At 38.0% G+C, this 15,683-nt stretch overlaps 2 protein-coding genes across 2 annotated transcripts; both read right to left on the bottom strand.

Annotated features, from left to right (window-relative positions):
- Nucleotides 1–6,209: 6,209 nt before the first annotated feature.
- On the bottom strand, nucleotides 6,210–7,615 carry LOC128633011 (oxygen-regulated protein 1-like). The gene is made up of 2 exons (XM_053681480.1): nucleotides 6,346–7,615; nucleotides 6,210–6,241 (listed from the first exon to the last, which is right to left on the bottom strand). The coding sequence occupies exons 1-2, from the start codon at nucleotides 7,613–7,615 to the stop codon at nucleotides 6,210–6,212; spliced, it is 1,302 nt and encodes a 433-aa protein (XP_053537455.1).
- Nucleotides 7,616–14,425: 6,810 nt separating this feature from the next.
- Nucleotides 14,426–15,188, bottom strand: LOC124628327 (oxygen-regulated protein 1). Its single transcript, XM_047156728.2, has one exon. The coding sequence runs from the start codon at nucleotides 15,186–15,188 to the stop codon at nucleotides 14,481–14,483; it is 708 nt and encodes a 235-aa protein (XP_047012684.2). The 3' UTR covers nucleotides 14,426–14,480.
- Nucleotides 15,189–15,683: the final 495 nt, after the last annotated feature.

The following is a 15,683-nucleotide window of genomic DNA, read 5'->3' as shown; positions in this document are numbered from 1 at the left end:
TGGGCATGGTACACTGTGATGGACTGGTGTACCATCCAGGGTGAATTCTCCTGCCTTGTGCCCAGTGTTCCTGGGATAGGCTCCAGATCCACCACACTAACTGACCAGGATAATGCAGTTACTAAAGATGAAGGACTTGAAAAATAAGAATAAAAATAAGAACACAATTTTATTTATATAGCACCTTCTTTTTTCATAAACTCTTGCTTTCCATTATCCATCCATCCATCCAACCTGGAGCCTATACCAGGGAGCATGGGGCACAAAGTGAGGTACACTCTGGACAGGGGGCCAATCCATCACAGGGCACGCTCACATACACATTCACATTCACACACCCATTCATACACTTCAGACACTTTGGACATGCCAAGAACATCCAAACTCCACCCACACAGGGCCATGGCAGGAGTCAAACCTCCAACTCTGGAGGTGTGAGGCTAATGCATTAACCACTAAGCCGCTTTCCATAATCCATAAAATCAAATAAATATAACAAACATGAATCAGAGATGAAGCATACATGACTCAGAATTAAAAGAGGCGATAAAACAAGGACAAATAAACACAGTAAATCCATACAAACCTTAATAGCATGAGAGACTGTGTCAAGTGCAGTCTCACTGCTGTGGAGGGGATAGATATTAGATTGGAATTGTTTAGAATTTATTACTAGGTGGACTTCAGTTGGGAAGCAGTTTATTAGCAGCAAATTGCAAATTAGAGATTGATGGGCAATTATTCAGAAACCAAATTTCTTAAGTAGTGATATGACTTCACCTTTTTAGACCTAATGGTACAATGCCCAAAGCATGGATCAAGAGAGAAATAGGAGCAGAGATATTAGGCAGGAATTAGACAGGCAGAATCAAGCTGGCATGATGTTGTGCTGCATTTTTTTATGAACTCCCTGATGAGTGATGGGCAAATGGGGGTCATATTGGGAAAATGTACAGAAAAATCAGAGGTATGTTGGTACAAAAAAAAGACTGAGTCCATTTTATTTTGATAGAAGTGAAGGAATGATTCACAGAGTCTAAGGAAGGAGAGGCCTCAGGCTCTGAGGAAACGAGTTTGAGTTTATTGACAGTGTAGCAAAATGTGCTGTCTGTCAATGTGTAAGTAATTAGAAGTTTAATGCTGCCATCTAGTGGCACAAATATCTAGGACTGACAAGAATAAACATTAAGCCTATAATTAAACATATTTCTACTACAGCTGAGACAAAAACAACAACAACAAAAAAAACAACAAAAACAAAAAACAAACAAACAAAAAAAAGGCAGCTGCCATTGACCTTTCAAGGAAGACTTTAGACTCTGTTTTTGGTGTCTTTTTCCAACTTACTGTTCAGTATTTTATTGCAGGGTATATCTCAGGATATATGTACATATAAAGTTTATTGATTAGAAAATACAGTATTTTGAAAACACATTAACCAATTGTCCAAAGGTGTCTAACCATAAATGCAGTATATACATTGACTGTACACAAAGGAATGTTTTCTATTGTTATTGTTTTCTATCATCCACATCTGTGTCTCATCTTGGGAGCTAGAACGTCTCTGATACTTTAAAGTATTTGGTCAAAATGAGATTACCATAATGCAAAGGGTAGCATTCAAGTTGCCAATCAAGCTTTCCTTTACCCTGCCTCAGATGGAGGTGATGTAAACAAACATGCTCAGGTTACATCTCTTTAGCATCACCAACAAGTCACAGGGAAAATGTCCAAAAGGGGGACATATAAAACACCCCCCCCCCCCCCCCATGTATTGAATTAAATACAATTCTTTTCCTTTTTTTTATATGATAAAAGGTATGAACACAAGCACTGAACAATTGACAGTTCAGTGATGTGAAGAGAGATTAGGCACTAAATTATTCATGTTCTTTCACCTTAAGTGCTAATCAGTATCCAACAGATGTGCTTCATAAATTAAATCGAGGTGGTGCACAAGATCATTTTCAGCACCTCCAGGAACTGTTGCCTTTCAAAAAGCCATTATGCTAACAAGGAACGTAAGGCAGCTTAGGTCATCATGAGTATTGGAGTATGTTACTGTATATATTCACAGTATTACTACTGCAGCAATGTCAATTGCTAAATATGCAGTTTACAGTATTGGGCAGTGTTGCCCACAAAATACAAACAGCATCTCCAGGGCATCAGGTTCTGCAGATTGCTTTATGACCCCTGTTTGTGCACTCTGTCCTTTGACGGGCTGGGTAACCACATTAAGCGTTGTATCCTCTATCACTGGGTGTACCTTATTATCTGCTTTCTTTAAGACTGGTGGGCTAAAGGCAGGTAGAAAGCTGTTTCTCGCAGCAATGGCTTTATATACCTGGGTTGCAGGGGACACTTTAACTTCCCCTTTTTCTTCTGGCTCCAGCTCAGAGTCACTTGCATTTGGAAGGTTGAAATAAGTAAATTTTGATCCTGATGACTTTTTGAGCTTAGTGGAAGGCAGAGTCTCATGAAGAGATTCTTTCTGCCCAGAATGTTGCTCAGGCTCAACTGATATGTTTTTGCTGTTTTTCCCCTTTCTGTGACCTTCCTGGAGCTCTGGAGAGGATTCACGAGTTTGCTTCTCTGCAAGTAACCAGTGCCCTTTGTCAATTAGATGAGCATCTCCAGCTCCCAACTGTTCATTCAGTGTGACGCAATCAGTTGGTGCATTAAAGATATCAGATGCATTTGTAGCACTGAAGTATGATAAGTCAGTCATTTCTTGAGTGCGAGCTTCATGGTAGGAGGCCAGACTAGATACACTGGTTTTTCCAGGACCTTCTCTTTTCTTGGCTTTCATGGCAGATGGGGATCTCATAGTATCTGCACCCACACTACTTGAATTACCTCTTCCATAGAGCCTCTCAATGGTTCTCCTGACAAAACCCTTGGCAATAACTAATCGGCTTGTGTCATCCTCCCCACTGGATGCCTCCTGTGACCAGTTTCCCCCACTGTCTGGGGATTCTGGCTGGGAATCAGACAGATCAGAATTCGGACTATGTTGTCTCTGCCCATTCTGGGTTCTAGTTTGGCTCTTAGCAAGAAACATATCCCTGATGAACTTCACTCTGTTAGACTGAATGCTTCTTTCTGGCTCTTGTGCCAAAGAGCTGCTTCGAGAATCATAGCTAAATGCTAATGAAGATGAGTTTGCTTCTGAGGTTGTGTCTATCAGTTCATCTGTTAAAGCAACATTATTTAAGTTATCTGGGCCTGATACTTCAGTGTGACCCACAAATCTGTGCACCAACTTCTCAGGGTTACTGCTAGGCCTTTGTGCACATGTTTCCAGGTTACTAATGAGCTCTGCTACTAAACTATTCTTCTTTTTAGCCTGTACTGTCTTTCTCTCACATACGACAGCTTTTTGGGGGCTACAAACCTTTTGATTATCAATATTTCCTTGATGAACTGTGTAGCATCCTGGTACCTCTACAACCACTTGCTTCTCCTCAGAATGAATCTTCTCTGTTTGATGTATTGTTTCATGATCCAGACAAACAGTAAGCAAAGTAGTTTGCATTTCAGGTTGTCCAGTGTTCTTCTTCACACTCTCTGTTTTACTGTATAACTGCATGTTACTCATCAGTCCTTCACTTTGGCATTTTGCTTGGGGCTCAATCATGGAATATTTCTGTTGTAAACCACTTGCTGGATTTATTTGAGGATTTTCTTCATTATTACTGACTTGATCTTCAGAAAAGCTCATATGTTCTTCATCACAGCTTTCTACTTCTAAGCTGGATTTCTCCTCTTCAGAGGTGGTCAGGCCTTCTTTACTCTTACTTGACGCTGATAATTTGGGATACATTTCAGTCATTTTTCCATTATCCATTTCATTTGTATCCCTCAGGTTTTTCACTTCTTCCGTTTCTTCATTGCAATGTAGTGGCTGAGAATATTTAGGATCAGTCTCCATAATGTAATCTTCCTCTACACTGTCATCCTTAGCTATAGTTCTTCCTTGTGTCACTCCACTCTGTTCAAACACTGCACTGTCTTTGATCTCTTTTATATGTATTTCCTGCTTTTCATAAATTTCCTGTTTCCCTTTATGCCTTATATTTTTCTCCTCAGTTCTTTGTTGCTTTTCTTCCAAGATGTTTTCACAGACGTTAGAGTCTAGTTTGTAGTCAGCCTGTTGTATTCTCTCCATGTGACAGGAATTTCTTTTCTGTTCACAAGTTACCACTTCGAGTTCTTTTTCAGTGCCAAGCAATGAATGTGCCATAGTGACCTCTGAACTGCTATGTGCATAAACAGCTTTATCAATGACAAATTGAACATATGTGTTTATATCTTCAAGCACACAGTCAGGGAACCTGACCCTTTCTTCCTTTAAGCCTGATCCTGTATATCTATACACCTTTTTCTCAGGTGACTCACACAGCTCTTCTGATCTCTCAACCTGATTACCCCTGATGCTCTCCCTTTCTTGGGTGTGGAGAGCAGCCAACTCTTCTCGAACTCTGTCTGGAACACCTAGTTCTTCCATAAGCCCTTGAATTGCCTCCTCCTCAGAGCATGACACACTGTAAGACCCAATCCTATTGCACTCTGGTGTGACACTGGAACTCATGGACATATTGCTCAGTTGTTGGAAACCTTTCCAGCTCTGCAACAACTGATTAGATGCTGATTTCTGCAGAGCATCTAAGTTGGCTCTCAGCTGGCTCTCATCCTCAATAGCTGCTATCTCCTTAAGAGACTGAAGCATGATCAAAGCCTCCGAGCAACTCAGGCTGTTCTCATCTTGGCGGAGTGCATTCAGGTTCTCCAGACCATCCTTCAACGTCATGACTGAAAGGAATGCTAGGAGCACTCGTGAAGAGGAACCAAAAGTAGAGGCCAAGTGTGAGGAAAAGTTGGGCATGCTATTAGATTTCTCCAAACAGGACCACTGCCTGTGCTGTGTTGCTTCACGGAGTGAATTAATAAAATAGCAGAGCTCATCTAGAACATGCCTCATATCAGGCCTTACTGCCATTTTGACTGTATATGATTTTTCTGCTGAGAAAACTGGCATTTTTTTCTCTGACAGTGGAGTTAAAGATGTACATATATCATTTTCACATGAGCCTACCAACCCCTGTGTGATTGTAGATTTAGATTCCATGATAATACCTGAATGTCCAGGTTTTGGCTTTTCGTTAAATGTTGTATTCTTAGAAAAGACTGTTTTTTCCACACCTTGATTGCTGAATAGTGATGCCTTGGACAAAGTGTTGTTTTTGGGTATTTGTTCAATGGAGTGTTGGCTGGATAGAGTCTTTTCTGAAGAAGGATCTCTAGTAAGAGATGTTGGTTTTACATGGCTGTTTGCACAACTGAATGTTTTACCCAAGATCTCATCTGTGTTTTCATCTTTTTTCACATATTGGGGAAGTTGCATTATTTCTTCTTTTGAAGAAAATTTTTCACATGTGGCTAAATTATGATCTAAAACAGCATAACTAGTCATCTTTGCATTATTTAAAGACCTATTTCTTGGCAAATGCATATTTTCTTGTGAAACATTATGGGCAATAGTTTTGCTCAACGAATTGTCATTTAGTGATGAATTCTCTTCTGAAGACATTATTTTCCAGTGATTATCTCTCTGAGAGAGAGCCATTGGTAGAGGTATGTTCACTGTACTACTTTGAGGTGACTTTGTGTCTCCTTTCAACGGGTTCATTTGGGATATGGATGAGTGCTCTTGGGCAGAACCTCTAGCCAGTGTGATTCTTTTTGGGGAGGAATTGAATAGCTCTTTCATTGAAAACTTTTGCATGTTTCTGGGAGTACTATCTAGTGGAATAGGAGATGTTAAATTATTTTCTGATGCCAGTCTAGCACCTGGAGACTCACAAGTTATCTCTAAATCCTGTGAAGAGTTGGATGGTGGCACCTGTTCTTGGTCATTAGATGGTTCTGATTCACTCTTTTGGAGCCAGAGTTCTACATATTTATTTAAGACTGGGGAAGAGTAATGCAGAGCAGGAAGGGAGATGCTTTCTTTAAGCTCTTGTGTCTCTTGCTCCTGTGTCAATTGCTCTTCTTGCATTGATGTTTGCCGTGTTAGGGTACATTTATTGGTTGATACATTAAGCAAATGTTTATTCCGTGAGCTAAAATTTTCACTTAGTTTCCCCTGGTATATGTCAGTTTTGTCAGGATTCTTGTCATTGGTATGGTGTTCTTTTGCAGATAATTCATTTGGACTTTGAATTTGCATCTGAAAATTCTGGTGTAATGTGGAAGAAACACGTTTATGAGCAATAGGTAGATTGGTTCTTTTAATTTTTAATAATTTCTTCACAGATTTGGCTCTGTACTGTTCAGTCACACCTCTCATAACTCCAGCTTGGTTAAAGATAGCAGCTCTTATCTTCTTGATCTCTTTCAGAATGTCAATTTTGTTATCTTTTCTCCAATATTCATGAGTGGCCATATGGAAAATATGACTCTTTTTCATAATAACTCTTACTTTCTTTCTTTTCTTGCTAGTATCTGCTGTTGGGATCATTCTAGGAGCTGATGTTTTAGAATATTCAGTTAGAGGAGTATGCATTTTTGACATTTTGTTTTTGATCTCTGGAGAGGTGTTTTGTTCACATGATTTTTGCAGCTCCAATGAGGGGAAGAATGTTTCTTGTCTTTGGAGAGACCCATAAACAGTAGTAGGTCTGGGCTCAGTCCCCAAGTCTTTACTAGAAGTGGGAACCATGTCAAGGGGTGCAAAAAATACAGTACCACAAGTGCATATCCCCTGGTCATAGAATTGTGTATTGGCAAGGAAACCCTTCTGACGAGTTTGCTGCTCATAGATGTGGAGCACTGTCTCCTGCCCACTATCCTGTAGTTGCAGATTCTCTGCAGATTTATACAAACTAGCCTGCAATTGTGATGTGCCTTTGCTACGAGGCTTAGGTACTGGGTGTTTATTGCACTGCCTTACCAGGCAGTGCTCCTGCTCATTGCTTGCCTCTTCCCTAGACGTGTCCAGTCTTTGCACAGTATCTTGGCTCTTGGTTTCAACAGATATTTGTTTCTGTTCTGGAAGTGGCTGCAGAGGGTCTTTTACTGTGATGCTTTCCTCTGTCCTACCTTCAGTCATCTCTTCATAAAGTGCTTTAAGACATTTATTAGTAGAGACATTGCTATATTCTTCAGGACACCTTTGGATTGCTGAGCCATCACTGCCAACATCAGGGGCAATCTTGTTTGCTAAAGCTGAACCCAGATCAGAATGTGAATCCAAGTCAGATTTCATCACACTTGTAACACTTTGCCGACTGAGTGTCGTCGTCCAATGAACAGTTTCCTCCTCTTTAATAGTCAAGCGCACCCTCATCTCTACAGTCATGCTGCCATCTTGATTGACTCGAAAAGATTTCTCAACGTCATCATCAGTGGGCATGGAGATGCATTCATTAGGATCCCCATCTATGCAGGTGACTGTATCCGTCTCCGCAACAGATTCTAGTAGCTGACCAGTTTCCATTTCCACAGAACCAGTGGGGTCATATGCACTTTCTGCAAAACTGTTGTGTAACTGATTTACAATATAGCGCTCTGAAGATGGTGAGAAAGGTCGAGATTTGGTGCTGCTAGTCATAGATTTCTTTTTTCCTTTAGAAGTAAATTATGATTAATTGGATTATCATAAACAAAGCAGCAGAAGAAAAAAACAGGTCAGTATTTTACCGGAAATCACAGACATGGAAGAAGTAGATGCATCAGGAAGATATCAGGTATCAGTGTGATTATCCAGGCCAGACCACAATGAAAGCATTAACAGGGAGAAAAAGGGAAGAGACTGGGATTAGAACCAGCAATGATGTGAGCGAATTATGATGCATGTTGCATGATATAGGTCAAGCTGGTTAACACAGCAAATACCAATGCCTCAGCACTTCTTAGATAATCTCATCTGCAGACCCATAGCCCATTTTAATGACAATAAATTTAAACAGTTGCAGGCAATTTGCAGTATATTTTCTTTGCTTTAATGCTTGGAAACAAATAATGTTGGATTTATATCTCACATTGCTCCCACAAAATGTGTTTTGTACAGTTGATGGTAGGTTTTTGTGATGTAAATGAAACCAAGATAATCATATCTTTTCCCACCTTTAATGGAATGCAACCAACAAAATTAAAGTGAAAAACAAATTGAAATGTTTTAGGAAAAAAAAATACAACAACCTGAATCCATAAGTGTGTACACCCTTATCTTATACTTTGTTACAGCACCTTTTGCTTGTAATACAACACTCCCTCTTTTTGGGTAAATGCCTATCAACTTAGCTCATTTTGATTCTTGATTTGATTTTCTCTTTCTTGCAAAAATGATCCAGTTCTATCAAACTACAAGAGAATCTCCTGTGCTTGGTCCTCTTTAAGTCATTCCACAGGTTTTCAATAGAATTTAGACCTGGGCTCTGACTTTGCCAATCCACAACATTGACATTCTTCTAAAGCCATTAATCTGTTGACTTGGATTTGTACTTTGGGTCATTATCATGCTGATAATTATCATGCTGATAATGACCTCTTTACATTTTTATCAGGGCCTAAAGAACAATTGCGTGGTCTTTAAAACTTTTCAAAACAAACAAATAACCTCAGGTGACAACAAAAACAGGTAGCAATATGTATTCAGAAACCAGATGGGAAAAATAAATACACCCTTCCAATATCCACAATCATTAGCATAATTAGCAGTCAGGAGTTACTAATAAAACGCACAACATTCTTTAATCAGCGAGAAATATGACTACCTCTATAAAAGCAGAACTTTATGTGATTTGATATTCTGGAGCACTCAGGTGTGTGTCTACATAATACCAAGAAGAAAAGACATCAGCCATGACCTCAGAGAAGCAATTGTTGCTGCTCATCAATCTGGGAAGGGTCATAAGGCCATCTACAACAGTTTTAAATTCACCATTCTACACTGAAAAGGACTGTTTACAAAGAAAGAACTTTCAAGACAGTTGCCTTCCAGTTGTGGCCATTCCAACAAATTCAGTTCAAGGTCAGGCCATTTTATGCTCAGAGATATAAAGAAAAACCCAGAGCTACATCATGTGACATTCAGGCCTCTGTAAGCCCATTTAATGTCTATGTTCATGACAGCACAATCAGAAAAAGACAGAATGGCTGAATGGCTTCATGGAAGAGTGGCTAGGAAAAAGCCCCTTCTGTCCAAAAATAATATGGAGCACGTAGATTTGCAAAATTGCATTTGAACAAACCATTTGCATTTGAATATATCCTTTGGACTAAGCCCAGAGTGGAGATATTTGGTCATTATGCACAGTGCCATGTTTGTCAAAAAGCACACACAACATATCATCACAAACACCTCATACCAACTGTCAAGCCTGGTGGTGGAGGGGCTTGTTTTGCAGCCACAGGACCTACGGAACTTGCAGTCACTGAGACAATGATGAACTCCACTTTATACCAGAATACAGGTGCATCTCAAAAAAATGTGAATATCATGGAAAAGTTAATTTTTTCCATAATATAAAATCTCCTGGTAGATGCTGCATTGCCTCTCGACTTGGAGTGGACCAAAACCAGCAGATGACATAGCACCACAAATCATAACTGACTGTGGAATGTTTACGCTGGACTTCAAGCAACTTGGATTCTATACTTCTCCACTCTTCCTCCAGACTCTGGGACCTTGATTTCCAAATGAAATGCAAAATTTACTTTCATCTTCCCCATGATTGTGGATGTGTGTTCTGAACCAGACCGAGAGATTAAAGACTCAGGAATCCTTTGCAGGTGTTTGGAGTTAACTACCTGATTAGAGTTCTTCTCAGGATGACATTTCAGTATTATAAATTCTTTATTCTAATATTTTGAGATACTGGATTTTGTCAGTAATCATCAAGATTAAAACAAAAAAGGGCTTGAAATATTTTATTTCATGTAATGAATCTAGAATATATGAAAGTTCCACTTTTTAAATTAAATTACAGAAAAAAACCTTTTCCACGATATTCAAATTTTTTTTAGATGCACCTGTATTCTTGAAACAAATGTGAGGCCAGCTGTCCAGCAGCTTAAGCTGGGCTGAAATTGGGTCATGCTGCAGGACATTGATCCCAAGCACACCAGCAAACTGGCATCTGAAAGGCCAAAGAATAAAAAAAAATGAAGGTGTTGGACTGGCCAAGTAAAAAATCCAGACCGGAACCCCATTGAGATGCTGTGGTGGGATATTAAGAAAACTGTGCATAAATGAATGCACTCGAACATCAGTGAACTGAAGTAATATTGTAAGGAAGCAATATTATAAGGAAGGCCAAAATTTCTCCAAAACGATGTGAGAGACTGATAAACTCCTACAGAAAAAAAATACTGCAAGCTATTGTTGCTAAAGGTGGTTCTACATACTAATGAATTATAGGGTGTGCTTACATTTCCTGCCTGGATTCTGAATGTTGGTTTACCTTTTGGGGAAAATGATGACATATTGAAATCTGTTGTGATTTTTTTGTTGGCACCTGAGGATATTTGTTTGTATTTAGAAGTTATTGATCATGACACAATTGTTAGTTAGGCCCTGATAAATGAAAACATAGAATTGAATATGGGTGTACTTTCTTTTTCCCATGACTGTATCTATGCTTCCCTCTATTTTGACTAGAGCCCCAGTACGAGCTGAAGAAAAGCAGCCCCATAGCATGATGCTTCCACCACCATGCTTCACCATGAGTGTAATTGTTCTTTGGAACACTTATATGTTTTGTAAGATATAGGTGGGCTTTAAGTCTTATGTGAGAAAGGGATACTATCTAGCCACTCTGCCCCATACCATAGACATTTGGAAAAATATAAGATATTGTTGTAACTTGCAGGGATTGCACAGTACTTGCAAGATATTCCTGTAGCTCCTTTAATGTTGCTGGAGGTCTCTTGGTATTTTCATTGACACATTTTCATCTTGTCCTTTCATCAATTTTGGAGGGACATCCTGTTCTTAGTAATGTCACTTTGGTGCCTCATTTTCTCCACTTTGTTGCCTTCAAAGTGGTCCAGAGTACATTTAATGTTTTGGAAAATTCTTTTGTACCCTTCCCCTGATCAATACCTTTTGAAAATGAGATTTTTCTTTTTTTGTAAGCTCTTTGTGGACCTTGGCTTCAACAGTGGAAGGAAACCAAGAAGATGTTGAGAAAATCCTAGCCAATCTTTATTTGGGGTTAATCAGAATCACTTCATTGATAACAGGTGTATGATAATTAATTTTCAATGTGAGTTTGAATGTGATTGGTTCATTTTGAGCACAGTCACATGCCCATTATAAAAGGGTGTGCACATTTACATAACCAAGGCATTGAAGATTTTTCTTTTTTTTCTGTTTTTCACTTGAATTTTGTTGGTTGCTATATCACATTAAAGGTGGAAAAGATCTGATATGATTAGTCTTGGTTTCAAAAACCTGAAATTTTAACAGGAGTGTGTGATGGTGATTAAAATTTCTGAAATTGTCTGGCTGTATTCACTATTTAAAGTGGACAAAGAGTGGTATACTTACTAGTTACAGGATGCTGCCTTCCTACAGTTTTTGCTGGCAGCCAAGTTGGCGCAAAGGGCTTTTGAACATCGTAGTTTCCTTTTCTGAAAGGCTCACGGCCAGCAGCTACCAATACACCCGAACATAAGATCAGAGCAGGAAGTGAATCCACCTGTAATACAGCAAAACATATTTTCATGATGGTTAGTTATGGAACTATGTCCCTAAGTGACATGCCAATTGCACTCTACACACTAGGTAAAACAAATTATAAAACTGACAGCAAGCAATATTATCGCTAATGTCAATGTCCACTTAATATTTACACAGTGCCACCAATAATTACCAAGATATTTCATGTGAATTAAAACTCATTAATTAAACATGTTGTGTTTACATGTATATATGTTATGTGACTGCAATTGTTCTATAAACAGCATTGTTTCTTTCACATTGCTAGCGTGCACTGACACATTTTGGCCACAACTGCAATTGTTAATGTGATTGAATTTGATTTAATAAAATGTCTATCTGATTACATTTGCAGTAGTATTCAGTTGTTAGATGTCTAGACTACAGAGCATCCAAGACATTCCCACTTTGTCCCAGGCTTTGTCCCAGGATCCAGGCCAGCATAATAGGATGAAATGGTAAAGAAGCTTAATGCTGCAAGGTGATGGGTCGTCTTTAACCATGTTATTTATGCTCATAGCAACCGTAGACAAGCCCATAGTGTGTGAAAAACATCACCATACACCACTATGGTTACATGGTCAAAGCTTCCAGAAAAATGTATAAGCATATATAGCAACCAAAAATCCCATGAAAATAGATATCCACAAACTGTTGGCTTTTTTTTTTTTGCCATGGTCTTGAGGGTTATTTTTTTTAGGGAAGCAACAATTAAAAAGTTGTACAGTTTAGTTTACATTGCACATTTGGTTCTGAATCTTATACCTAACGTAACGTATTAAATTAAATTACAGTAATTTACTATGTTGTAAATTTGATTTAGATTAAAAAAAAAAAAAAAAAGATTATCCAGCACTAAATGTTTGGATTAAAGAGCCATTGTAAATAATTCCTATGAAAATAAAAATATAACCTAAAAATTGTTAGATAAAGCTTGTGATCTGATCAGTAAACTTTACCCATTTTAAACAAAAGGATACAAACACAATACTATTGTAACCGCATTTAACAAATAAAAAATGGTGAGACAACAAGTGCACAAAGGCTTTAATAACCTAAAAGAAACATGACAAATACATTTGGGAAAACAAATAAATGTGAATGACCATGAAACCAACAGAAACAAACACAAAGCAGAACCTAAACACATAGCAGAAATATATACACACTCACTAACTGGACACAGGTGTTGAGGATAAATGTAAGGAAGAAAACTAATGAACAGAAAGACAGTAGAGAAAACAAAACTAAAGCTAAACTGAAGGACATGGAATCAGAACTCTGGGGAAGTCAAGCACTGACGACACGTCATGGTGGATGTGCTCATTTTTATGCTTGCATTACACTCTCCTCCATCAAAGTCAAAATTTGCCAGATTTGCAAAGAGAATTTACAACTGTTGGCTTTGTAGCAGACTGCTTCTTTTTCTTTTTTTTTTTTTTCTTAAGCTATGGTTCCCTTGTCAGGGTTAATGTAGAAAATGCATCTGCTGAATTATTTTAAAAAATAAATAATTCTATATTAGGACAATGAATGCAAAATCACATTTTTACATAGATATTTATAAGTTTACACTTTGACAGTGTTATATACAGAATAGTTAATTAATCCATCTAAATCATTATGACCTGCATAAATATGAGAAAGTGTGGCAATTAGCTCAGAAGTTCAGAGATTGTAAAAAAACAGATTATGATGCTGGTGAAAGAGTCCACAAGAGTTGTTTTCATAAGAATCATCAGTATGATTATTTTTTTTTTCCCTAACAAAGGTAAGACAAGTAATATTATTTGCCTGTGTGTTTGATCAGGTGTGTCTGTAGCACTAATTAGACAAAATTAGCAAGCTAACAAGCTAACCTAACCAGCTAGCGCACAGTCCCCAAAAATAATGTTTTAGTAGTTACTTTAGACAGTGTTAGTCAACTAAGTAACTTAGGCAGAGAGAAGAAAAAACTGATTCCAACCAAAGTAAAGAAACACCAACCTGTTCTGAAAAGGAATTTTCTGGCTGGCAGAGCTTGTATTCACCAGTCCAAAACAATCCACATGTGCCTTAGTGTATTCATAAATGTGTACAGAGATCGAAGCACCTGAAATATTAAGGTCGTCTTCACGTGACATTTATTGCCATACTAATTACATACTATACTATTTATTATTATTATTATTATTATTATTATTATTATTATTATTATTATTATTATTACTATTATTATTATTATTATTATTATTATTATTATTATTATTATTATTATTATTATTATTTAAATAAACATAATGACTAATTATAGTAAGGCCCATATTCTGAGTCCCAAGAGTTAAAAAATTAGACAGTTCTGTTAAATAACAGTAATAATTATTTACGTCTAAGTCTGTTTTTTTTATTGTTGTTTATTTAAATGATCAATAAATTCATTAAAATGTCTAGATAAAGAATTTCATTATCAGTTATTGTTAATTGCTGTTAATTGAAAGTCTATTTTTTAATTGAACTGAATTGAATTTGTTAATTGTTTAACTAAAATTACCTTCATAGAATTACCTTCATAGTCTATTTAGGTTTTGTCTTTTCATTTTATAGCGAATCACAGAAACATTCATGTAAACCTTCACAACGCAGTTGGCATTTATTCACAGATTAGAAAACACCCTGTTTCATCAGCAACTCCTTTCAACAGCAGATAATTTGCTAAACTGAACTGCAGGTGACGAAATAAGGTGAAAAGAATGAAAAAGAATGAAAAAAACCCTCAAAGGGGTAAAAAAAAAAAAAAAAAAAAAAAAAAAAGATGAAACATTGAGTGAGTTCTCACCCTCGTTCCATCTGGTGTGTGCAACCTGCGCACAGGGAAGCACATGATCTCAGATATATGATCAAGCAGTGCTTCTAAAGAATGTGTGGTCCTCTTCTGCAGCAGAAGTGTATGCTTGACTTCTGGATCTCCGTTGCGGAAAACCACCAGCCTCTTTGGGGTGTGCAGTAGGGCAGCATGCTCGTTTCTTCTCATATTGCGTTGTCCAGGACTCTGCCTCTTTCTGAACTGCCTGCTGCTGACAGGCCTGGCATGGTACCATGGTGGTGGTTTGCGCCGTGCTTGCTCCAAGTTGATGGGCTTGACGGTGCGTTTATCCGAGCAGATGTATGAATGGCCATGGTGAAGCTGAGCAAGAGAACGGACTGCTGTATGGCCACGTGGTGTTGTAATAGTGCGGACTCCAAATGGCAGTGGAACACGCTTGGACAGGCTGTCTAACAGTGCCTCAAAGGTCTTGAAGGTGCGGTTGTTGATGACCACAGGCAAACCACTAAACTGGGCATCTCCACTTTTATAGAAGCACACACGCCTTGAGGCAAAAGGCTCACTCATATATGGCTGGCGTAATGGTACCAAGGTATGGCCACTGCCAGGGGACTGTTCCTGTAGTGCAACCTTCTGCAATGCTGATGCGTCATTCATAATCTCACTGTAAAGGCAGCCTATGTGAGATAAAGAGAAAGAGAGAGAGATACAAACTCAAAAATCAGAACTGAGTGCACATAATAAATATGACAGCATAGAAGTGGCTTTGTTCTTGCTAATACTTAGATAATAAAACCTGATCTCACATGTGCCAGCAGGAAAGTTCTAGGATTATATCCATCAAGCTTATTCAAGTCCAGAATCACTACGAAGATTCAGCTTTATTTAACAATCGATATGACATATCGATTAACGATTTTTTTGGAACTTGAAATATTAACATATAAAGAGACTTGATGGATACTGAAGGGTTCAGTATCAGTACTGGAAAAGAAAAAGTGATACCATGCCATCTCTAATTTCTATGACTGAATTCAGTATGCGTCAGAGTAATGAATATCTCTTTATCTCATTAACGGTAATCAACATCCAGGAGGCAAACACAAGAATGTGCACAGTAGCTCAATTAAATCTGATTTATATATGAACAGT

This window comes from Ictalurus punctatus, chromosome 7 (genome assembly GCF_001660625.3).
Source record: "Ictalurus punctatus breed USDA103 chromosome 7, Coco_2.0, whole genome shotgun sequence".
Lineage (NCBI taxonomy): Eukaryota > Metazoa > Chordata > Actinopteri > Siluriformes > Ictaluridae > Ictalurus > Ictalurus punctatus.
This window is presented reverse-complemented; position numbering and strand designations above follow the sequence as displayed.

Bases quoted from the DNA above. Each gene is read 5' to 3' on its own strand.
- LOC124628327 (XM_047156728.2), bottom strand. From the start codon at position 15,188: ATGAATGACGCATCAGCATTGCAGAAGGTTGCACTACAGGAACAGTCC.
- LOC128633011 (XM_053681480.1), bottom strand. From the start codon at position 7,615: ATGACTAGCAGCACCAAATCTCGACCTTTCTCACCATCTTCAGAGCGC. The intron at 6,242-6,345 runs GTGTGACTGAAC...ACATTACACCAG, and splicing joins CCAAGCTGGAGTTATGAGAG to AATTTTCAGATGCAAATTCA.